The sequence below is a fragment of the Malaclemys terrapin genome, chromosome 19, assembly GCF_027887155.1.
Source record: "Malaclemys terrapin pileata isolate rMalTer1 chromosome 19, rMalTer1.hap1, whole genome shotgun sequence".
NCBI classification, from domain to species: Eukaryota; Metazoa; Chordata; order Testudines; family Emydidae; genus Malaclemys; species Malaclemys terrapin.
Window position 1 is genome coordinate 10,452,176 of NC_071523.1, and position 21,724 is coordinate 10,473,899.

General features: G+C 37.9%; 1 protein-coding gene across 6 annotated transcripts in view; it reads right to left on the reverse strand.

Annotated features, from left to right (window-relative positions):
* The window catches only part of VPS13D (vacuolar protein sorting 13 homolog D), a 184,441-nt gene that overhangs the window by 108,921 nt on the left and 53,796 nt on the right, over nucleotides 1–21,724 (reverse strand). For 4 of the 6 annotated variants that reach the window (XM_054009133.1, XM_054009132.1, XM_054009131.1 and 1 more), the window contains exons 36-46: nucleotides 20,398–20,487; nucleotides 19,181–19,321; nucleotides 17,593–17,712; nucleotides 15,739–15,813; nucleotides 12,234–12,339; nucleotides 11,576–11,728; nucleotides 10,553–10,688; nucleotides 9,370–9,417; nucleotides 4,258–4,408; nucleotides 2,522–2,732; nucleotides 554–801 (exon numbers count right to left, since the gene is read on the reverse strand). In XM_054009133.1, coding sequence (XP_053865108.1) covers nucleotides 554–801; nucleotides 2,522–2,732; nucleotides 4,258–4,408; nucleotides 9,370–9,417; nucleotides 10,553–10,688; nucleotides 11,576–11,728; nucleotides 12,234–12,339; nucleotides 15,739–15,813; nucleotides 17,593–17,712; nucleotides 19,181–19,321; nucleotides 20,398–20,487 — 1,479 coding nt within the window. The remainder of the gene's footprint in view (nucleotides 1–553; nucleotides 802–2,521; nucleotides 2,733–4,257; nucleotides 4,409–9,369; nucleotides 9,418–10,552; nucleotides 10,689–11,575; nucleotides 11,729–12,233; nucleotides 12,340–15,738; nucleotides 15,814–17,592; nucleotides 17,713–19,180; nucleotides 19,322–20,397; nucleotides 20,488–21,724) is intronic. The other 2 variants (XM_054009135.1, XM_054009134.1) reach the window with 1 other exon arrangement.

The following is a 21,724-nucleotide window of genomic DNA, read 5'->3' on the forward strand; positions in this document are numbered from 1 at the left end:
CTCTGGGACCCTTCCTCCTCACAGGGTGCAAGAGCCCAGGCTCCACCCCGATCTGTAAGTCTACACAGCAATGAAACAGCCCTGCACCCTGAGCCCAAGTCGGCTGGCACAGGGCAGCCATGGGCGTCTAACTGCTGTGTAGACATATCCTAACACTCCAAGATGTTGCATGGAGGCTACAAGAAAGCCCACAGATGTTTTACACTGTGCTTGATAACACCAAGGCTTGTCCGTGACAAGATACCATTTTGAATCTCTGACTGAAATTAAACTACACCAAACTCAAGCCACTCAAGACTCCTGTTTGGCTCCTTTTTGGCAATATTTTCTCTGTGTATGGGGAACAAAGGGGAAGAGGTGAGGGAAAAGGGGAACAAGTGTGTGTTTGATGAACAATTTCATAAGAAATGCTGCAACCCAATGAAAACATCACATCGTATTAAAAAGCTTATTTTTCTTTTTGGTGCCATCGTTGTTTGTATAACAAAACATGCAGTCATTCTGAGCTGCTCTTGTAGTAACAGCAAATAATACTACCTCTGTAATACCTTACCAAGCTCAACGTTCTGAGATGTATCAGCTGTATGCAATGCTGCCTCTTTGCCAGGTTTTAGTGTCCCATTAATTGGCATCCCTTTAACATAAAATTCGAGTTCACAAGGTAGCAAGTTACAGATTACCACAGTTGGCAGGAGATAAATGGTATGCCCAGGCTGTCTGAAAATCTGTTTAGCACTGTCAGAAAATATGTTTGAGGGCATGTAATCTGGATAATTCTCTTTCTTTATAGCCACACAAAACCTATGAAGAAAGACAGATGCGTGTGAAAAAAGAGCAATGGACTGAATGGAATAGTTGTACTTTGACTTCCCAAGCACTAGATTGAATCTCGCGCCACAGTGCAATTTACACGATTCAAAACCTGTACAGCATTTAGAATGAATTCTCTATAATAAACATTTTAAACTTGATTGTAAAATACTCCAAATATTTCGCACTTATATTGACTCATCTGATACTCTCAAAACAGTTTACAAACAATTACACCTCACAACAAGTCTGTGAACTACCACACATAATTATAGTGGAATCTTCCTTAATCTACAAACTGATTATCCTCACAAAAAAGTCCTATTGCACCTCTCAACACACACTTAATAGCAAAGTGGTCTCAGAATACTAAACTTTTACTTTTACAAAATATATTACAATACATTTACTGGTACGCTCCAAAATATTGATTATTAAAAACTAAATTATACTTGCCAAAATAAATTAAAATTGCATTCTATAATGCAACTGTATTTTTGTTTTTCTTGTCCTCCCTGCTCTAACCACTAGACAATATCGTCTTCTGGGATTTAAATTAGACAATCAAATGAGGAAGTAAAATAACACTTCTTCGGGTAACATGTTCTTTGGAGAGGTACTCACATCTTATAAAAATTGCTTAGCATCCTACAGTAATGACTTCAAAACAGTATATATTTTTTAAATCTGAACTATAAAGTGTTGGCTTTATGAAATGATAACTATTCACTAAGCAAAGGTCATTTTCCTCAACTATTTTTAGGAATGTTATATATAAAGCCTCAAGAGACAAGGTGGGTGATATAATATCTTTTAGTGGACCAACTTCTGATGATGAGAGAGAGAGAAGCTTTTGAACCACACAGAGCTCTTCTTCAGGTCTGGGAAAGGCCAAACAAGTTGATGGCATCCATACCTGTATCAAACTAAGGAATTATGAGATACCATGTAGTGTTCATTATGTGTTGACATTATGGGGATTAAAACAGAGTACTTATTATTTTGGACAATGCACTTGGACCGTAAACAACAATCCTGCATTGGCAGAAAGACAGACTAGGTAACCTAATTCCCATCTCTAATTTCTATTATTTGATTTTATTACATTAAAGGTTAATAGAGTAGTTGTTTTGTAATTTTACACTTTTGCTATAGGGATGGTCAAGAACAGGAAGAACCACCATTTTGGTCTTATGACAGAAACTTTTAAAAAGCCTCTAATGCTTTACTAACTGTTTTCTGGTTCTTAAGAAGATTCTGTACACTTCTGATGTCAGCAAAGAAGAAAGTGTCACAGCCAAACTAATGCCAATTTCTGCTTCCTGCACCTGTAGTGACTGTAGGAAGTTGGGAGAGTGATTTGTGGTTCCCTACCCTTGTACATCCAGCCACAGCTTGTGGGATTGGGATGGAGACATAATGCTCTTCCCTCCAGCCATCATAGCAGGGCCCATTTTCTATTTTTAAATACTCTGATGGATATGACCTCATATCCCATCTAATCTTCCTTGTATAATTACAGTGTAGTCACACTTAAACACCTCATATTATACTTAAGGTGTCAAACAAAACTCTACAAAGATTTATCTCTGAACAACCTCTTTCCCATTCCACTTCAGCTTTTTCTAGTACTACTTACTTTCACGTTAATTCACCTATCAATAACTGGTAAGTTATAGCAAAATATTTAGCCTTATAAGGTCATAATTACCTGAAAAATCGGCTGTTTTCAGACTCCATCGAATGGCACTCTCGTTTGCTGCTACATACCTCTGCTGCCTTCTGCACATTAGTCCAATGAATGGGAGTCTTACAGAAAAAGACTCCCATTCCTTTTGGCCTGGCCTGCAATCGCCAAGATGTAAGGTGTAATGGAATAGCAAAGGAATCCCCTGGCATTACTGCTGGAAGCACTACAGGTTCTGCAACCAAATCCCAAAGAAAACACATGCTTCAGGTTGCGTCCTTTGGTCAAACTATAAATAATTTCTTCAGTTATAAACTTTGGACAACGCTTTTAATGAAAGAAGCAATACATTTCCCATTATAAGTAGTTCATCCGGTCCACACGCCAAACTGTTGTTTAAAGTGCCCCTAATAGTGAGTCAAACAGCAAGAAAGTCCTGCTTATAGAACCAGTGGGCTGATTCCTGATAAATTGGGAATGGATTAAAAAAATTAGCTAGAGTTCTAACTTTGTTTCTCTGCTTCCCTTTGTTTCTCAGGTTGCCCCATTTTAAGTGGGTGTGGAAGGAAAAGTTACTCATCTATTACTAGAGTTCTTCAAGTAAATTGCCAAAATAGATCCACACTCTTGAATTACGTCTGCACACAGCGCCAAAGACCGAACCCCTCTGCCAAATTCTGACTGTTGGAGGACAGAAGGACTTTATCTCATCTGTGGCATGTTCTAGACATGGACTTATAAGGCGGTGTGGCTCTCTTGCATCCTTATCTCCTCCAATTCACCTAAGCAGCAAATTAAAACTCCGTTTGGTTCCTTCAATTTAGCTTGTTGACCATTCCCCCCCTAGTTAGGGCTATTTTTTTTCAACACTACTTGTGTTGACATCTGTAAGGTTCCCCCCTTTTACCCCGCTCTTCTCCTCAGTCCCCCCACCCCCCCCCCAAGAAAAAACAAATTCAGGTGTTTTTCAGAACTTCGGTTCCAGGAATCAAACTTCATTGGGGTAATCGGTTCTGCTGCCATTATGGTGGACGCACAAGAGAATTTGGGTTAAAAACTGTTCAAGAGTGTGGATGTGAGACCACTAGATCCCAGTGCCTCAGATCTGCACTGAAATATTCCAACGTACAGAATTAATTTCTTTGCCAGTACTAGCGTTTTCCTTGCTCATGTGAAAGATGACTGTCTTAAAGCTGCAATTAAAGAAAAAAGCAAGCCCTCTCTCATATGACACAAATATACTGTAAAGTCTTTCAAATGCACTTGTTTATAGAGCTCTCAAGCTGTTTGACTAAGATGATGAAAATCCTAGACGTTAGGTAAAGAATCTATTGTAGAAAACAAGCTTATGTAATTTTGACTTAAAGCAAAGAAATAAAAGAAGTCTGACTCTTCTAAACTGAAGATAAGTAAACAAAGCACAATACTTTAAGCATTCCTTTCTTCTGCTTTGAAAGAAGCTGGGGACAGGAATGTCATTCTAACTTGACAATAGCATAACACAAAATTCTTGTTGTTGCTTGAGATTTCGTACTTTATCCACAGGAAAAATCTCTACATAAGATTTTTAGGGAAGTCTTACTTGCTTTTATACTTTGAACCTTTTGATGGCATCTTCTAGACATTCCTTTTTACTAGATAACAGGACAAAAAATGTTTTGAGACAACCAAAACTGGGTCCATCATAAGTGGTTCTGACGGCAAGGTTTTTCTCACTGATATGTAGCAGGGCAGTGTAGCGATAGCGTTCTGAGACTTACTGTCAGGAGCTGACGGGCTATCCAGCCTTAGTTCCATTGGTGTTTCCAGCCTGTTTTTCACAATCAACGCAGAGCGCACTGTAATCACCTTCCGAGCACTACCTTCCATGGTAACTTCAAATACCACACGAACTGGAGGCAATGAAGAAAACTGCAAAGCCATTTTAAAAGTTTATGTATAAGAAAATGCAATGACGATATCTAGCAAAGGAACACCCAATCTTTACAATAACTGCAGCTTGCCAGTAACCCAAGGGCCACACCTAATTTTACACATTTCATATATTTTTAAAAATACCCATAATTTTTACTTGTGCTTACATCATGTTTGATAAACACGAACTCATTATTTGGGCTCGTCAACCAACAGGAAAAAAGGAATGAAAATAAAAACACAAGGAACCCACTAGAAAGGAAGAGCAGATTTGGCCTGCTACAATCATTGCTCTTTATGAACTGCAACTCCCTATATATGGTAGCAAACAGGAAAATGGCTGCATCCTGGGCATTCCTGAGCTAGAATGTTAAGAGCATTATTTATGCTAAACATTTTTATTTCATTTTTCATTTCTAGATTAACAAATTGTGTGTGTGTGTATATATATCACACACACAATGCATTATCACAAAATCCTTAGTGACATTATAAACTTTAAAACCATTCATTTGTCCCTTCACACTACAGAAACATAAAAAATCCATACTGTATATAGACCCAAAGAAAAATGGCTACAGTAACTATTGTTTTAAGAGACTGTGCCCAGAACATGCTGACAATGTTCTTGTATTTGAGAAAGAACGGACAGTCGGTCCAGGATTTTGAACTGCCAAAAACTTTATTAAAACAATGTAAAAAAAAACAAATATAACACAATGAAATGTACATAGTTTTGCTGAAGCTTGCCAGCAGCACATTCAGCAAGTCTAAGATCATAAGGAAAAACACAGAAGTATTTTATTTTTTTAAACACAGCCCCAGTTCTGGGTACAAAGTTCACAAGAAGATTTTAAATAAAACAACTGAGACACCTCAACTAAACTCACCATCCAATGAAAGCATCTCACAATACTAACCTTAGTTATGGGGTTAGTAATTAACTTGAGGTTTTCTATTTCAAAATATTATGTCCTTAAAGAAGAATTCTAAAGATTTTAAAGAGAAGTATTAACAAATATAATCTTGCTATCATGTTATGCTGCAGTATATTTTATTTAATTCTTAAAGTTTTGCTCTTAAATATTTCTGGTGAACTCTGAACCCAGTTCAGGTGGAAGACAAATAGTTCTGCGTTTAACCTTGTGCTCCCAGCACTGCGGACGACAACAGCAGCAGGAGAAGATGAGCAGTGCCAAGATCTCTTAGCTTCATCATTTAGGATTGTTGTTTTAAAACGGATTCAATAATAAACAAAAATTCTGGCAGGGAGAAACTAACACTTCTTTTTCCTGGAATTAGTGACTCTGTCCAAGAGTCATTCAATGATCGTGTTTGAGGAGACAGTACTCTTCTATCAAAAATAGTGTTTGTCATTCTGCTATTTTTGCAGATTGATTTTTTGATAATCTGGCCAGTGTGGGTCTTTTGTGGTTATGGCGTTTGCTTTTACCAACGTTCCCTTCTGTTGCAGGTAGCTTGTATTACTACAACACTGAACACTTTCTGTAATATTTAAATCACAGGTTGATGCAGTATAGGAGAAGCCTTACTGCTCCTTTTCTAAAATGCCATATTTTAGCCCCACAGGATACAATCCTCAATGGAATTAAGGACATGCTCCAAAACTCATTGTAAAGCAACAGAGAATTTCCACTAATTTCAATGGGCTTTGGATCAGGCTCTATAGAGGTAAACGTATCAACTGGAATTTCCATTCTTATGCCTCAGTCTTCCCCCATACTGAATTGTGAGCACTAAATATATCAGTTTTTAAAAAGAGTTTTATGGTGTGAAGATGTGCCCAGAACCAGTGTTCTACTTAGACAGTAAGCTCGGTGGGTCAAGGACCTTTTTGTTATGTGTATGCAGTACCTAGAACAATCCAAGGTTGGGGCCTTTAGGTGGTACCACAATACAAAGAAACAAATAAATAAAGGTAGAGAAAGAGTAATGTGCCATAGCAAGCAGCCTTTTCTTCTTATGCTTCTTTTGAATAGGGGTAAACATGTCAAGCAGTGCCAGCGTGGAAAAGATTTATTTTCCTTTTTAGTTTGGTGCAGATTAGGGTGTCAAAGTAGATGAGAACGAGCAGGGAAAACAGACTGCAATGCTTCTTAAAGCCGTTTCGTGATTAGTGGCGGTTCTGGAACAGCCTTCCAAGGGGAGTGGTAGGGGCAAAAACCCTAACTGGCTTCAAGACTGAGCTTGAGAAGTTTATGGAGGGGATGATATGAGACTGTGTACAATGGCATGTAGCTGATCAGCGACTGCTAGCAGCAAATATCTTCAATGGCTGATGATGGGACACTAGACGGGGAGGGGTCGGAGTTACTACACAGAATTCTTTCCCATGTGTCTCTCTGGTGGGTCTTGCACACCTGCTCAGGGTCTAACTAACTGACTGCCATATTTGGGGTTGGGAAGGAATTTTCTCCTAGGTCAGATTGTCAAAGACCCTGGGAAGTTTTCACCTTCCTCTGCAGCATGGGGCACAGGTCACTTGCAAGTTTAAACTAGTGTAAACTGTGGATTCTCTGTAACATGAAGTCTTTAAATCATGATTTGAGGACTTCACTAACTTAGCCAGAGGTTAGGGATCTATTACACAAGTGGGTGAGTGAGTTCTGTGGCCTGCAATGTGCAGGAGGTCAGACTAGATGATCATGATGGTCTCTTCTGACAAACTCTGAGTGGTCAGTTCTCAAAAAGATTTACATTAAAACATACAGAAATGTAAATAACTACCCACTCACCTATCCCTTCTACCTTTTCAGGTACCATATCAATGCCTATAAATCTATTCCAAGAAAACTCTACCAGATGCTCCCATTATTCTTTTTTTCTCTTAGCTGACCTAAAAGTCTGCAGATCCGTTTCCATATTTAACCAAGTCAGTGCCAGAGTGAACTAGTTACAGTTCTGGACAGTCACATTTAACCAGTGCTCAGTCATCCTGGAAACTACTGGGGTCTTATTCTCCAAAAGCCTGGCACCTTATGTAATCATTTACATCTGGGGTAGACTGACTAGTGGTGGTAAGTGTTAACATTCTGATTTGGTAGGGTTTTATATTCGCCTCACAAATATGTAACTGATGACCCACGGCAGCAGAGAGGGAGGTCTATGGTGTCTCCTTACGAAATCCCCCATCTGGGGGATGAGTTAGCATTGAGCATAGTCAGAACAAAGCAGCAGACAAGAGGACATGGGGATAGATAGAAAGAAAGCGGAATATGTCTGGGTCAAAAAGGAAAGTCAAAGAGGAAGAAGGCTGAGAGGAACAGGATCAACAGGATATGAAACCGGAATCAAAGAAGGTGAAAGCCTAGACGAGAGCTCCCAACGAAGTCTGGACTCGTTTCACATATATACGAAGGTGCATATTGTCTGGGTTTCTTGGGAACGGTTTGAAATATTGGAGCGATGTTCACTCACCAAAATGGTATTTTACTAGCTTAGGGGACTCTATCAACAGGCAAAAGGACATAAGTTAAAGTTCTACAAACAACTATCCACACTTGTGGTATGTGGGAGAGCTGATGTTGGTGACGCTCCATTTGAATGTTGAAGAATGATGAACAGCTTTGTTTGGTCTCCCGAATTATTACTCCATAATTATTATTGCTGTGTAGAACCCCTAATCCTTCAGAAATACAATTGTTTATAAATAATCTAGTGTGCAAACAGATCAGTTCCACCCAGTGTTGCTGGAGATGATAGAGAAGCAGCAACGTGTCATGCTGTTGCAAAATTAGTATGAAATGAGGTAAGTCACACAGAAGAGTAAGGGTTGTTGGTGTTCTGAAGGGTGTCCTGCAAGGACAAAATAAGTTGTTGTTCCTTAGGGATCTTTTTTTTTTTTTTTCCACTCTGCCTCAGAAAATAACAACTTTCCTTGCAAAGGAAATAATGGAAGAATGGAAGTGAACATACAACAGGTTCAAGGAAATAGGAGTGATTAAATCAGATGTCAAATAAATACATTGTACTCCTGGGGGAATTCTGTGTCACTGCACGCGCACAGAATTCATGTCCTGCACGGACATCTTTGCTTCCCTGCAAATGATGGGAAAGCAAAGGAAGCCGCAAGAGTGGTCATGCACCAGAGCTGTCCAGGTGAGAGATGGTGCCACTCAGGCTAGCTGACACTGCAGCTGGACACCGCCTCTTGGGTCCTAGTGCCAGTTGTCCTCCCCTTCTGTGTGTGCTGGGAGCCATCCTGTTTTCTGTACAATGTTGAGTGCCTGCGGTGGGGCAGGGCAAAGGGGTCGGGGTGGTGGAGTGGGGGAAGAGGCAGTGGAGAAGAAAAGGGGATGGGATTGGGCAGGGGGATCATAGATTATTAGGGTTGGAAGAGACCTCAGGAGGTCATCTAGTCCAATCCTGTGTTCAAAGCAGGACCAACACCAACTAAATCATCCCAGTCAAGGCTTTGTCAAGCCGGGCCTTACAAACACATTAAGTTCCTCCTTACTTGGATCCTGCTGGGCTGAGCCTGCCTGCCCACATCTGGTGCAGAGGGGCAGGGCCGTGGGTGTTTCTGGGGCAGGCTCAGCCCTTGCGCTGTGTCAGGGTCGGGTGCAGCCTCCCCACCGAGTCCCTGTCCCCAGGGAAGAATGGAGGGCTGGGGTGGGCTTCAGGGTGATCTCCCACCTCCATGCAGCCAGTGGCCTATGCTCCCCATTGCCAAGCTGGAGCTTCCACATTTAATTTATTGACAAATAAAATCTGCTGAATTTTAAAATACTGTGCACAGAATTTTTATTTTTTTGGAACAGAATTCCCGCAGGAGTAACAATTATCTGATTGTGGAAGTCACAGTATCATTGCATGGATACAGTTTGCACCAAGTCGGTCAAACTGTTTATAAAGAGAGAAGAATCATCACTCCATTCATAGCATTATTCTACTTTAATTAACGCATGTCTAAAGGAACAATGAAAAAATGTACTCACATAGACGTGGGGATGTATTATATTTGTTCTACTGATGGGGCTCCCAACCTAGACAAGAATAAAGTAAAACTTACCAGAGTACATTGTAAACTGTCAATGTCCCTTCTAAAGTACCTCATTGCTTTGTGAGAAGCAAAGCTAAACTATAGTCAATAGTCTTCCTGATGCTCTCCTTGGCTCTGGAGAGGTGTCAGGAAGATTAGTTCCAAAGAGTAAAATGTGATGGTTTCCTGTACTTTGTAGTTCTGTTGTTTTGCAACAAAGAAGAGAAGGGAGCTGCTGGAAAATGTGTCCGTATTAGAGATATATGCAGAGTAATTTCAACCACAGAGTAGTTCTTTACCACATCACCTTGCTGACATAAGCAAGAACAGATCTTAAATATATATATGGCAAGGAAATTGAGATGATACGATGCTTGCTATAATATGCAATTGTCAAGACTACTGAAAATATTTAACAGGTCCTCCACACCCAAAACTCCTGCTGAATAGTGATTTTCCCTTTGAATAATTTTATAAAATTAGAGCCAAATCCTGCCTAATGCCAAGAGACCATCAACTTTAAATTTCCCTGGGGATTCAGCAACTTGCAGCCTGGCGCCCTTCAGTTTCATTATCTACTCCTTATGCCTACAGGATTGCTTTGTCATGAGGCCCCACCAGGAATGCAAGCCTGTGGGCTGGCTCAATTACATTTTTTCATTCACAAAACAGATTTTTGTCAAAGCAACACCCCTCCCCCCCCCAAACACAACAACCCCAGAATTATACAAAATTGTCAAGATCGTTTATTTTCAATCAAATAACCATGGAAGGAAGACCTAATAAGCCTGCAATAGAGGAACAGGACATGGGAGCAATGTTGATGGGATTCATAATTTTAATCAATCCATGACACCTTCACTAATGCAATATTTCTGTCATTCTAAGCCTCGATGCTCTGTTGAGCACAGACTAACTTTGATAACTACTGAATGTATGTTATTTTTGCAATGTGTAAAACTGTCAGCTAGTAACTGGCCCAAGATCACTAAACACTCATTTTGAGCTGACTGAAGAGAAAGAAGGTCCTATCAGTGAACAGTCACTGCTTTAGAAATAAAATTTTGAAGAGAAGATTACTACCCCAAGTAAACTTTGTGAAACGATATCATTGAAATATACTCAGAATCAGAACTTACAGTAGAAGATGATGTGTTCTTGTCAGGTGCTGCATATCGGAAAAAGGTTCCAACTTTGTCTACCGACACTGGACTGACTTGTTCCCAGCCATTTACTCTCACTTGCAGCTGATGAATTCTTAGATCATGTGTGTGCCTGTCAGTTCAGATAAACTCAAATTATCATTAAGGCATCGTCTCGCAAAGGAAAGCCAAGACAATAATTAGAACCAATGTATGTCTATATTTATCTGTTGTATTAAGAGAAGATTAATTCTTCACTATTCAAATGTAAAAATATAGTTTTCTATTCCAAGGATTTAAAAATGTGCTTTTAATTTAAGAGGCAAATTATCCACGGTCAGCTAATACAAATTATACAAATAAAACTATAGCCCGTACACACTGCATGCAAACCAAAAACTAAACTTGTTAAATATTTGTTAGTATCCTCTGGTTTTAAATTCAACTGCTAACCAACAGGTATTCTTCACAGAGTGTGCAGACATTCAGTTAAGCAAACGGACAATTTTTTCCCCACAAGTTTCTCTAGAAATACAGGAAATACACCTCTACCCCGATACAATGCGACCCGATATAACATGAATTTGGATATAACGCAGTAAAGCAGTACTCGGGGGGGCGGGGGGGGGGGTTGGGGGGGAGGGAGACAGGGCTGCGCACTCCGGCAGATCAAAGCAAGTCCGATATAACGTGGTAAGATTTTTTGGCTCCCGAGGACAGCGTTATATAGGGGTAGAAGTGTACCACTTTTTACAATTAAAATAAAAAAAATGATTTATACACAACTCCCATTGACATCCATGTGAATAGGTTGCTTGTCTAATGGCAGAATTTAGCCACAGATATTATACATTTGCAAGTATGTAAAAATTAAGGAAAGATTAAAAAATTGCCAAATATTAAAAAAAATCTACTGGACAGCATTCCAAAAAGTATGTTCCCGTGAATGAGTATATAAATGTGTGTTCCTGTGAATGTGTGAATAAATTCAAAAGGAAAACTGATGGTTTTCTCCTTCACCTGTGTCTTAGTTTCCCTCTGGCTTCAAATTCGAATGGAATCTCCTCACTAGTGAGAACTTCTCGCCACTCACTGACATTGTGTGCATCATCAAGAAATGTTCCATTTTCCTCAGGAACGACACCTGGACTCCCACTGTGAGATAGCGCTGCACTGTAATCAGAATCACACCAGACTAAAACTTCTATGGTATAAGTTGTTGTTCTTAATTTGTACATATTCCTGAACAAAAAGACAACTTAGCATCACAATATAGTAAAACCTGTCTTATGAGAGAAAACTAACAGCTCTGCAAAACTGTCTATCGGAGATGGTCTTTAAAAGGTTTTAAAAGAAAATCAAACATTGTGCTGGCAACTTTGGGAATGCGTCAAAGTGATTAAAGGGTCATCATGATTAGAGATTTTAGTTTGTGTTAAAAAATTTAGATCCAATATGAATAAAAGTGATTTTTTTTTAAATTTATCGCAAATGTCACTATGCTTCCTCTTGGCTTTATTTTAAAAAATTCTGAATTAAAAAAAAAAAAAAAAAGTTGCCAGGAACGGCAAGATACATCAACAGAAAACAAATCTACTTTCTTATCCTTTTCCACATCACCTGCATCACAGAAAGGCATGACAAATATTGTTACAATGAGACCATAACAGTTCTTTACCGGGTAGGGGTAGTAGTTAGGGTCGCAAACCATAGAGTGCATCCGGTGTGATTCCGCAATGCAAATGGTACAAAGGGCTGTCTGCGTTTTGGGGTCTTCATTTCAGCTATAAAAGAATAAAAGCGGGCCTTATTAAATGTATCTCACAGAAACATGTTGTTAGGTACTGACAAAACTTGGTGGAGATTTCACAGTTATAATAAATCAGAAAGTCTAGAGAACCAAAACTGGCACAAAGTGAAAGAGAAAAAAAATAGAAATATATAGCATAATAGAAATATAAAAGCATTTTTACACACACACACACACACACACACACACACACACACACACACACAGCTTGTGTCAAACTGTCATCACTGGAAACTGAAGTCCTATATTCACAGAACAGGTATACAGTGAGCAAAGGAAGCTTTCCCCACACAGTCTCCCCAATCTGCATCAGCCCCAGATCAGAGGCTCTCCCTCTAGAAATGAAAAGTCAGTTCATTCGCCATGTACATTCATTCTTTGGTGCCTCTACCAAGACTGGCAAACAAGTATCTCCACAGTGGCGGTGATTATTATGTTGACGGCTGTCCAACTAGGAACTGGACTGAGATCTCCAACATATTTCATATATGCCCAAACACTCATGAGATGGTAACCTCATACAGTTACTACTTCCCTGGGTTGGATTTAAGCCATCAACTAAAGAAGAAAAGCTCTGCATGACTCACTACAGATCACTGAGCCATCCAGTACCCACTTAAAAGTTATTATTAATCATTAACAATGACTGCAAGGCAGAAATATGTTGTCTGTACAGCTTAAGGTCATTTTAGATCATAAAGTAAACAAAATCAACCTGAATGCATCCAAAGAAAAAACTGGAACTGTTAAAATGTAGAACTAAAGGCTACACAAACACTGAATAATGAAGTTCATCTATCATAGCTGACCTTTTTCATGTAATAAACAGTGTGTATGTTAAGACTGTTTTATTAACAAGAGCAGATTCTACCCTGCTATTTCCTATTACATTGCATTCTGTCAACTAAGGCTATTGTCATAACAGGATATTGGTTCTGACTGACAAAAAGAAACGGTCAACTTCAAAGATGATTTTTTTTTTTTTTTTTTTTTTTTTTTTTTTTAAAGAAAAGTGGCTGCTCACTAGATTTAATCATTAGGAAAACATCACTAGAACAAAATGGTTTTAAAAAAATATAAAGGAATGAAGCCTAATATATTGCTCAGCATACATTTTGCTAAAATGTGAAAGTCAGAAAAAGAGCACAAATATTTTAACTATTGTCTTTCACTGCCCTCCGGCGGTGAATGGATTCATGAAATGGCAACACAGAAATTAAATATAATAATAATTGACAATCATTTATCTATTTTCAAATATAAATGATTGTTTCTAATGATTAATCATTGCCTTTATTTTAAGATGAAAATCCATATAAATACAGTACTTCCATAATTCAGTATTTCTCATATTCTGAGGACTTATTCTCCCACCACGACATACAGGCAGTAGTTACTGAGTTCAGCAGGACTTATTTGTATCCTGAAGCAGGTCTCTAGTTTTCTAGATCTAATGGGGCAGATCCTCAGCAGGTGTAAGTTGTCATAGCTCCTATGACTTTAATGAAGCTATGACAATTTCTAGCTACTGAGAATCTGTCCCACGAAATACAGGAATTTCTTAGTGGATAAGAGATGTAATACAATCACTGCCAAGGGTTTAATCCTGCATGGTTTGTTCAACTGCTTACTCACACAAATAAAATACATGTTCTTTGCTTATAGTCACCCTGACGCACACATTATCTTATTTATTTTGACACTTTTGCATGTTCTTATGGCAATATAAATTTTGAAAGTATGTAGAATTAGATGTAAAAGCACTTAAAAAGTGCAAAGTTAAGGAATAATTATGAAGCTTCTGAACAAAGCGGTCAGGAGTGCCTACCAACAGTAAAAACTCTACAGCAGTCTAGGTCTACAAAATATAATACAGCATCTTAATATGTCTTTCTTCACACACATACCGACAAGTTGCCAAAACAGTCCATTCTTTAATATGTTACTAAACATCAGATTCAACTTTATTCCAAACAGTGAATGAAAAAGGATGTCTATATTCTTATCAACGTCAGTTATGACTTAATAGGGATTCCACTGAAATTGATGGCAAAATTTTTAATAATTTCAAAAACAGGAAGATCAAGTTCTTCCAGATCAAAATTTTGTTTTCTGCCATTCATAGTTTCGCAATCATCTTTCTGACAATGGGCTAGATTTAGTAAAATATAGCTGCCTCCAGGATTACAGAGCAGAAGAAAAATTTTTAATCTGGCACTTAATCAGTTGTTGATTTATATTTTCAAGAGCAATTACAAAAAAAAAATTTGGATTGCGTCAATAATTTTACGGTATGATGATTTTCAAAATAAAACATGCTGTACAGATTGCAACTTCTCAAACTGCGGATTCAAAAATATAAAAAATCAGAACTAAGAAGGATTTTTTTTGTACAAGTTATTCTCTTTTGTTTCAACTCTCATTAAAGTCAATTGTAAAAGTATAAAATACTGTAATTTAGCCTTCCAGTAAATCAAATTTTGAATGAACACAGGAGTTCTTACTTGGGCAAGATTTTTACTTTTACATACAATATTCTGAATGTAACTGTGTGCGTATCATTTTAGTACAGAAACTCATTAAAGGGTCTAAGCAAAATAAATTACTCTTCAAAAAATTAAATCCACATATAGCTCTTATATTTTAAACTTGTTTTTGATTCTATGAATTATCTGTGCACCAAGAGTAAAACATTTATGAAGTGCGATATAAAAAGACTTCAAATGTTGTTTTATTTCAGGCTTTCCCCCCCCTAACCATTTGTTAACTTTTTTACATGGGAAATGACTTATGTCAAACTTGTTATTTACTTTTCCATAATGACTCAAATTGAAAATAACCTGTTATTTAAATAGGAAAACTTTGTTAAAAAGACAGTAGAAGTTAAACATATAGCACATAAATTAACATTTCACTTATTAAAAATGTTTTACTTTCTGATGCTCATTGAAAACAAATATGCTTTTCAAATCATCCTAATTTTTAATACACTGAATACAGCAGGGGTATTCAACAGATTATCAGATCTTGGCATTTAAGTAAGTATTTATAGCACTTGTCTATACACTGAGGAATTTCTACCAAACTTCTACCCTAATGCCTAGGAAATGGACTCAGAGCAGGATAAGATTCCGCTTTCATTCCCTCAAGGAGATAGCCTTCCTCAATAGGACTAGCTGTTCAACTTCCCTCCCTGCCGACAGACCCACAACTCATCCATATATATATATATTATATGGTACTTGTTAGCTTTTATATATAGGAATTAGAGGCTTGATTTATAGGCACATCACTTATACATTGCAGTATTTGTTGAACAAGACATTTCTTAGAAAAAGCAAAGCATTCTCTCTCTCTCTCTGCAGTACAGTACCTCTAGAATAGATCTGATGTTCTAGGTTAGTCAGACTGGCTGTACTCCTAGTTCTAAGGTAGACAAGGGGAAGGCCTGGCAGACAGGAAAGACAAAGTTAGCAGGTAAGGAAAAATGCAGATATACAGGCAGATGCTTCTCTATTATGCATACAAGAATAAGGAGAGTTACACAGACTGCTGGCATCAATCAGTAAATGGGCACTATCCATTTCCTAATGCTAAACTAGAATTTGAGAATTTCTATTCCTTCTGGAAAAAAAGTTCCAACCGCCACGTGGGTGAGAAGGGCAAGTCAAGAACCCCCACATGCAATGCTCTCTTAGAATTAAGGTGAATATTCAAAGCAAAATGTTTAGCCAGGCTTAATATAGTTTCATTCAAATTCAGTTGTCAGACTGGTTAACCTTAATATCTCCTGGCTGATCTGAGAGACATGGAGTTAAATCAGGGAAAGCTTCAATGTTTATTTCTCAACTGATTTTAAAAAACAAAACAGATCATGAGGATCATATTTTCTCTTTGATGGGGATATTTTATTATTCATGCTCAATGCATACTGTTAAGTAAAACTAATACAGTCAGGCCAAATTACAGTTAGTGTAACAATACTGTAAACCCTGCTGGGATATTAAATTCATTGGCTCTTCGTGCTGGGAAAACCATTGCTATTACAGTTTCACTGTGAAAGCTGACACTGATACAGAAAAAGTCCCAGGATTAAATTTGCTACAATACCAAGAAAAAAAGTCAATAAAACAAAAGAGGCCTGTATTTCCTTTATTATACCAGGAGAGGTCTTTTTTTGAAAAGTCATGTTTCTGCAGGATCTGACTGTATAGCAATTAAGTGGCATTTGGACTGCCAAACTAACCATTTGCCTTGCAGGACTGCAACTCAGAACTGACATCGTCCAAGGATTTCAGAACTTTCTGAAACTTTATTGTCTGTTCATTGAGGAGGGGAAACTTATCTTCTGTATTCTTGGGCAAAAGATACCTCATAGGTGAATTAGTACAGCCCAGGGTGAGTGGGACAGACCAGCGTTGTCCTTTTTAAAACTGACTCTTGAAATAATCTCAGAATCTTATGGAAGAGGAGCCAAAAAAATACAAAATAGATGCTTTTTGTTGTTTCTTCTTATTTCCCTATTCTCTTTTTTAGCTGTAAGAGCCAAACAAACAGAGTAACTTGGCGCACTAGGGAGGAGAGAAATTTTAGGTGTAAAGAACTCTTATTTGGCAATGAAATGTTTACTGAATGGAGGAGACATTTCTGAAGCTCAAGACAATACCTGAATTCTCCAAAGAAACTAGAAAAACTGCTAAGACTCCTAGAACTTCAGAAAGATCACATTAAGTCATGTGACAACTAGAAGCAAGTCAGTTGTCCAGCAAAGAGTTCTCCAGTTCTCAATGGCCTCAGAGAAATAAGCCTTGGTGCAAAGAAGACTGAAGTGAGCTTATTTTGGAGATCATTAACACTACCCCGTAGCAAGCAAAAGAGCACTGAGCAACATGAGGCACAAAACCTCCCCAGATTTGAATGTACTGCTACCATTATACTCAGCTTATTTGTTCTTTTCTATGATAGTGTTATAAGATAGTTTGCCATTCACTGAGAGCATCTGACAGACATAAGGATGTAAAATTAGCAGTGCAATTCTTAATTCAAAGCCAAGCATCCTAAAACAGAAAATACTCCTAGAGGGATTATTGCAGTACAACAGAAACTAACTTCTTCTTGCCCTGAATTCCTTAACAAACCAAACTTTGAGCTTGTAATGTTATGAGTGAAATGGTTGCATATGTCAGGACTTTCAGATAAAGAAATACATGATTAACGGAAGTCATACTCTGTCCGAAGGATGGCGGGTCCACAGAAGATCCCATCCAATCTTCTGATTTGACTGTGTCCACTTTCTCCTGTTTACAGTAATCTGCCATCCATGACTGCTTGGTACTCGTGTACTGTTCTAGAAGGATATAAACAAAAAGGTCATAAGAATAAGGACAAATGCTAAATGTCAGTTGAGATGACAGTTGAATCAAGTACCAGCTAACTAAATGAAATGGATGTTAAAGTCATAGGACTAAAATTACTCTTCCATATTTAAGTGACTAAATTTATCTCAAAGTTATTTTAGCTGCTAGTCGCAATAGGCCACTTTTATAGGTTAATTTCAAGCCACAGCTCACAAAATCACAGCAGTTTGCTCAAAACAACCACCCTCAGCTACACTCATGTACTGAGCTTATTTATATTATCTTCCTATGATTGTTGGTGTGATACTTTGATAACATTCCTACCATTTATTTTCTTAAAATGTTCTTGGGGGGTAATATCACAATTTAAAGGGGAAATTCATCTTATTTACTATATCAGCTTCAGGCACAGTTTGTAATGGTTTGGAAAGTACCACACAAGATTATGGCTCTCTTTCATATTATATAAACATACCCAGGGAAGAATAATCAAAGTAACATTAATCATACCAGTTTGCTGGCACTCACCAGTTTTAATAGAGTGCCCAGAAAAAAATAAAGTGTGGACTAAGATGATTCCAGTCCTCCATCCCACCCCCCACGTTGGCTCCCTCTGCTCTCTCAGCACCACTTGGTGCAGGACAATTTAAGAAATACATGTATCCCTGAGGTGGCATTTGAAGGAGACAATAAGCCTTCTTCCTCATTGCGATCAAGCCTCGAGTAAACCAAAGATCCTTAGCTGGCTCAATAAAATCATGAATAAGGACAGCTAAATGCAAACTGTTGATGTTTTGTTCTTTGTAGTTTACTCTTGTACTGCTGTACCATGGATACCTGGAACCTCGATCAGAACAGGAGAAGTGTACAATAGCCACTTCTCCACTATCAATGCAGAAAAAGATTACGACAAACATTCTGTTTGGCCAGGAGAACCCATATCTCAAGTGTCAGGTGACGGTGAAACAAGGCTTTTTTTATTACTTAGGCCAGGAGTCACTGTGAGATTTTAATGTGGAATCAAAAGAAAGAGCTTCATGACTTAGTCTTCCCATAAGAATATTGATACATATCATTACTGGACTAAATGAGTAGTCATATATCGGCTTGCTGAAAATTGATAAGTGTACTAAAATATTTTTAAATTCTTGAAATGTGGGAAGTTTTTAATGAAAGCCTGCTTTTCATTAAAGATAAATTACTGCTAGCATCTGAATTAAGAGAATTCAGATGGCCAAAGTAAGAATGCCCACTATGCTGTAAAACAGTTAAACTCTTCACACTTCTACCAACTCTGATCAAATATAGAATGTCTGAACCAGCACTTGCCTACAACAACAACCTGAAGAATCTAAAGAAACTTATACCAAGGCTTATGTCAGAGGACACTGATGGGACTCAGTTAGCAATGCCTAATGTCAGTATCGTATGCTATTCTACGAGTGTTCTCATACACACCAGTTAACACAGAGGTAATATTGATATCCAGACGATGTTTAGCCTTTGCTTCCAGCTTCAGACGGGAAGGGTGGAGGCGGCTGGCTGCCTGTTGTTGCCAGGATACTGAGCATGGCCATGGCTCAATAAATGGCTCCCAGCCTGAGAGAACACAGGAAATGTTACCTCCATTAGACAAACATCTTAAGTTCATGTTGGAAAGCTGTTTACATAAGTAAGTGTCCAGGAAAGACAAACCTTGGTGAAAAGGCCTCCTACTTTCAAACACTGTTCAAGATGAACTTTTATATGCAACAGTCAAGCAAATTTCCAGATCGTATGAAGTTGTTCAAATAGGAACCATGCCAAATATATCCTGATATTCTTATCTAGTCATGGCAAGTCTTAGAAGAAATACAGCCCTAAATGAATCCTAATTAGTGGCATGATTGAGTACCAAATTCTCTCGCTGTATAAATAAGCAGAATTTCACACAATTGCAGAGAATTTGGCTGTGAATTGATATCTACTACAAGAGATCATGAAACACATCCCAAAACCAGGAAAGAAATTACTCAGTCTAGCTAGTGTAGCTAATTACTTCTTCATTGACAGATTATTCCTGAAAATATCTTCATTGTCAACACTTAATAATTCTGGAATTTTTTATATAAATTGTAGAAACATTGTAAACTAGCATAAAATGTAGTTGTTCTTCCCTCGCTTATTGGTTGATTTATACCCTGAGCTATGAGAGTTTGTATACTTTTTAAAAAATCTTATCTAAAGTAATTGTGATGTTCTCATTGTCCATATAAATGTCTAATCCTATTTGCCTTTTATCAGCTCTAAATAGGTTAGATCTAAAATTTAATTGGATATCTTCTTTACAGTTCTTGTATTATAAGAAAGGTTAAGTAGGATGGAACAAGAGAATGAAATACCAAAAAGGAAAGTGAGTATAAAATAACAAGTAATAGATTTATTTAGGATGTAATTAATAATTCAAGTAAGGATTTTTAAAATATATTTGATTTTAATGTTGACAGTGTGTCTATAAATTTCTTTTTCATCATGGTGTATTTAAGGAAACCCCTTTGTTCCATTTCCAGAAAACTTGCTGACACAGAAGCCCTCCCCACCCCTTACGTAAAATTTACGTTGAGTGAACTCCACACTGCTAAAGCATGAAAGACTGCTTTCCAACTCCTACAACAATGTATGCATTTTATATTTACCCGAAAGCTCACGGTTATAATAATCTCCAGAGAGTGTAAAATGAGCATAGCCTTCAGGGCTGGCTCTCACATGCTGGAGAAAATTCAGACCTGTAACGAAAGTAAACATTGTACTAATACAAGAAAAATATATGACTGAGTCCTTAATTTAAAGTTGCCTTAAGCAATGAAGAATTTTATAAAAAAATACTGAACAGCAGAAACAAAGCAACACACTTGACAATTTTCTTTAAATCACACAATGTGATGTACAGATAATTAAGGATTATAGTGTTACCGCACCCAAGGCCCCACATCAGGACAGGGGCTCTACTATGCTATATGCTGTACAAACCGAGGTGGACACACTCCCAGCCCCACAGCTTGTAATCTGCCTCGGATACCACCACCTTCCATCCCAGTACCAGAATAAAACCCTCATGATTATATTTAATCTACTCTAACACAATGGGCTGCTCCACTGAAGATCATTAAGAGACTCCTCAAATTTTCACAGATTGGCAATTTTTGGCGGGGGGGGGGGGGCGGGGGGGGGTTCAGATTAAACAAAAAGTACAAGGGTCACTTCTCCAAATATAATATGGCAGAAGGCACCAAAACAAAACCCACTACAGTATTGTAACAGGTTCTAAATCAGTGCTAAACAGCACAGCTAACTTTGAGGGCTTAACGGATGGCCCTAAAGTTTAGTATCTTGAGAACGAACAAGACTAGAAATAAATGCTGCATACAATGGGTAAACTGTGAAAGTGCACTGATTGGCAGCATTCACAAATTGCCCAAAAACAATCCTAGATTTTAAAAAATAGCGTATATCTGATTACCATCTTTTTGCTTCACATTTCAGTTAACATGAAGTTAGCAGCTGGTATCTTGATAGCTATTAAAACTAAACACCATTACTAAATACTATCTGCAAGTATCTATGAATACAAGATTTAAAATAGCGTAAACCATTCATCTCTATCTTTAGCAACCTGTAAGATAGTTGGTGCTGGAATCCTGTTGCAATTGAGGTGGGGGAACAACAAAACGTAGTCAGCAAGATACAGTTTTGAGGTCCAATACCTCAAACTTCAAGAGCTAGACAGAAACACTTCAAGAGACTAGTACAAATACTACCAGGACCAATAAACTTCCCAAGCTTTGTCCTGCACTAGCGATCCAAAAAAAAAAAAAAAGTAAATGTTACGAGCCCCGCAAGGTAATCTGCCAAAAGACATAATTATAGATTACTTTAATAGAGGAAATGTTCCTTTCTTTTCCTGTGTGTGATATCTATGCAAAAAACACTGAGTCACTTTTGCCAGAGGTCAAGACAGACAGT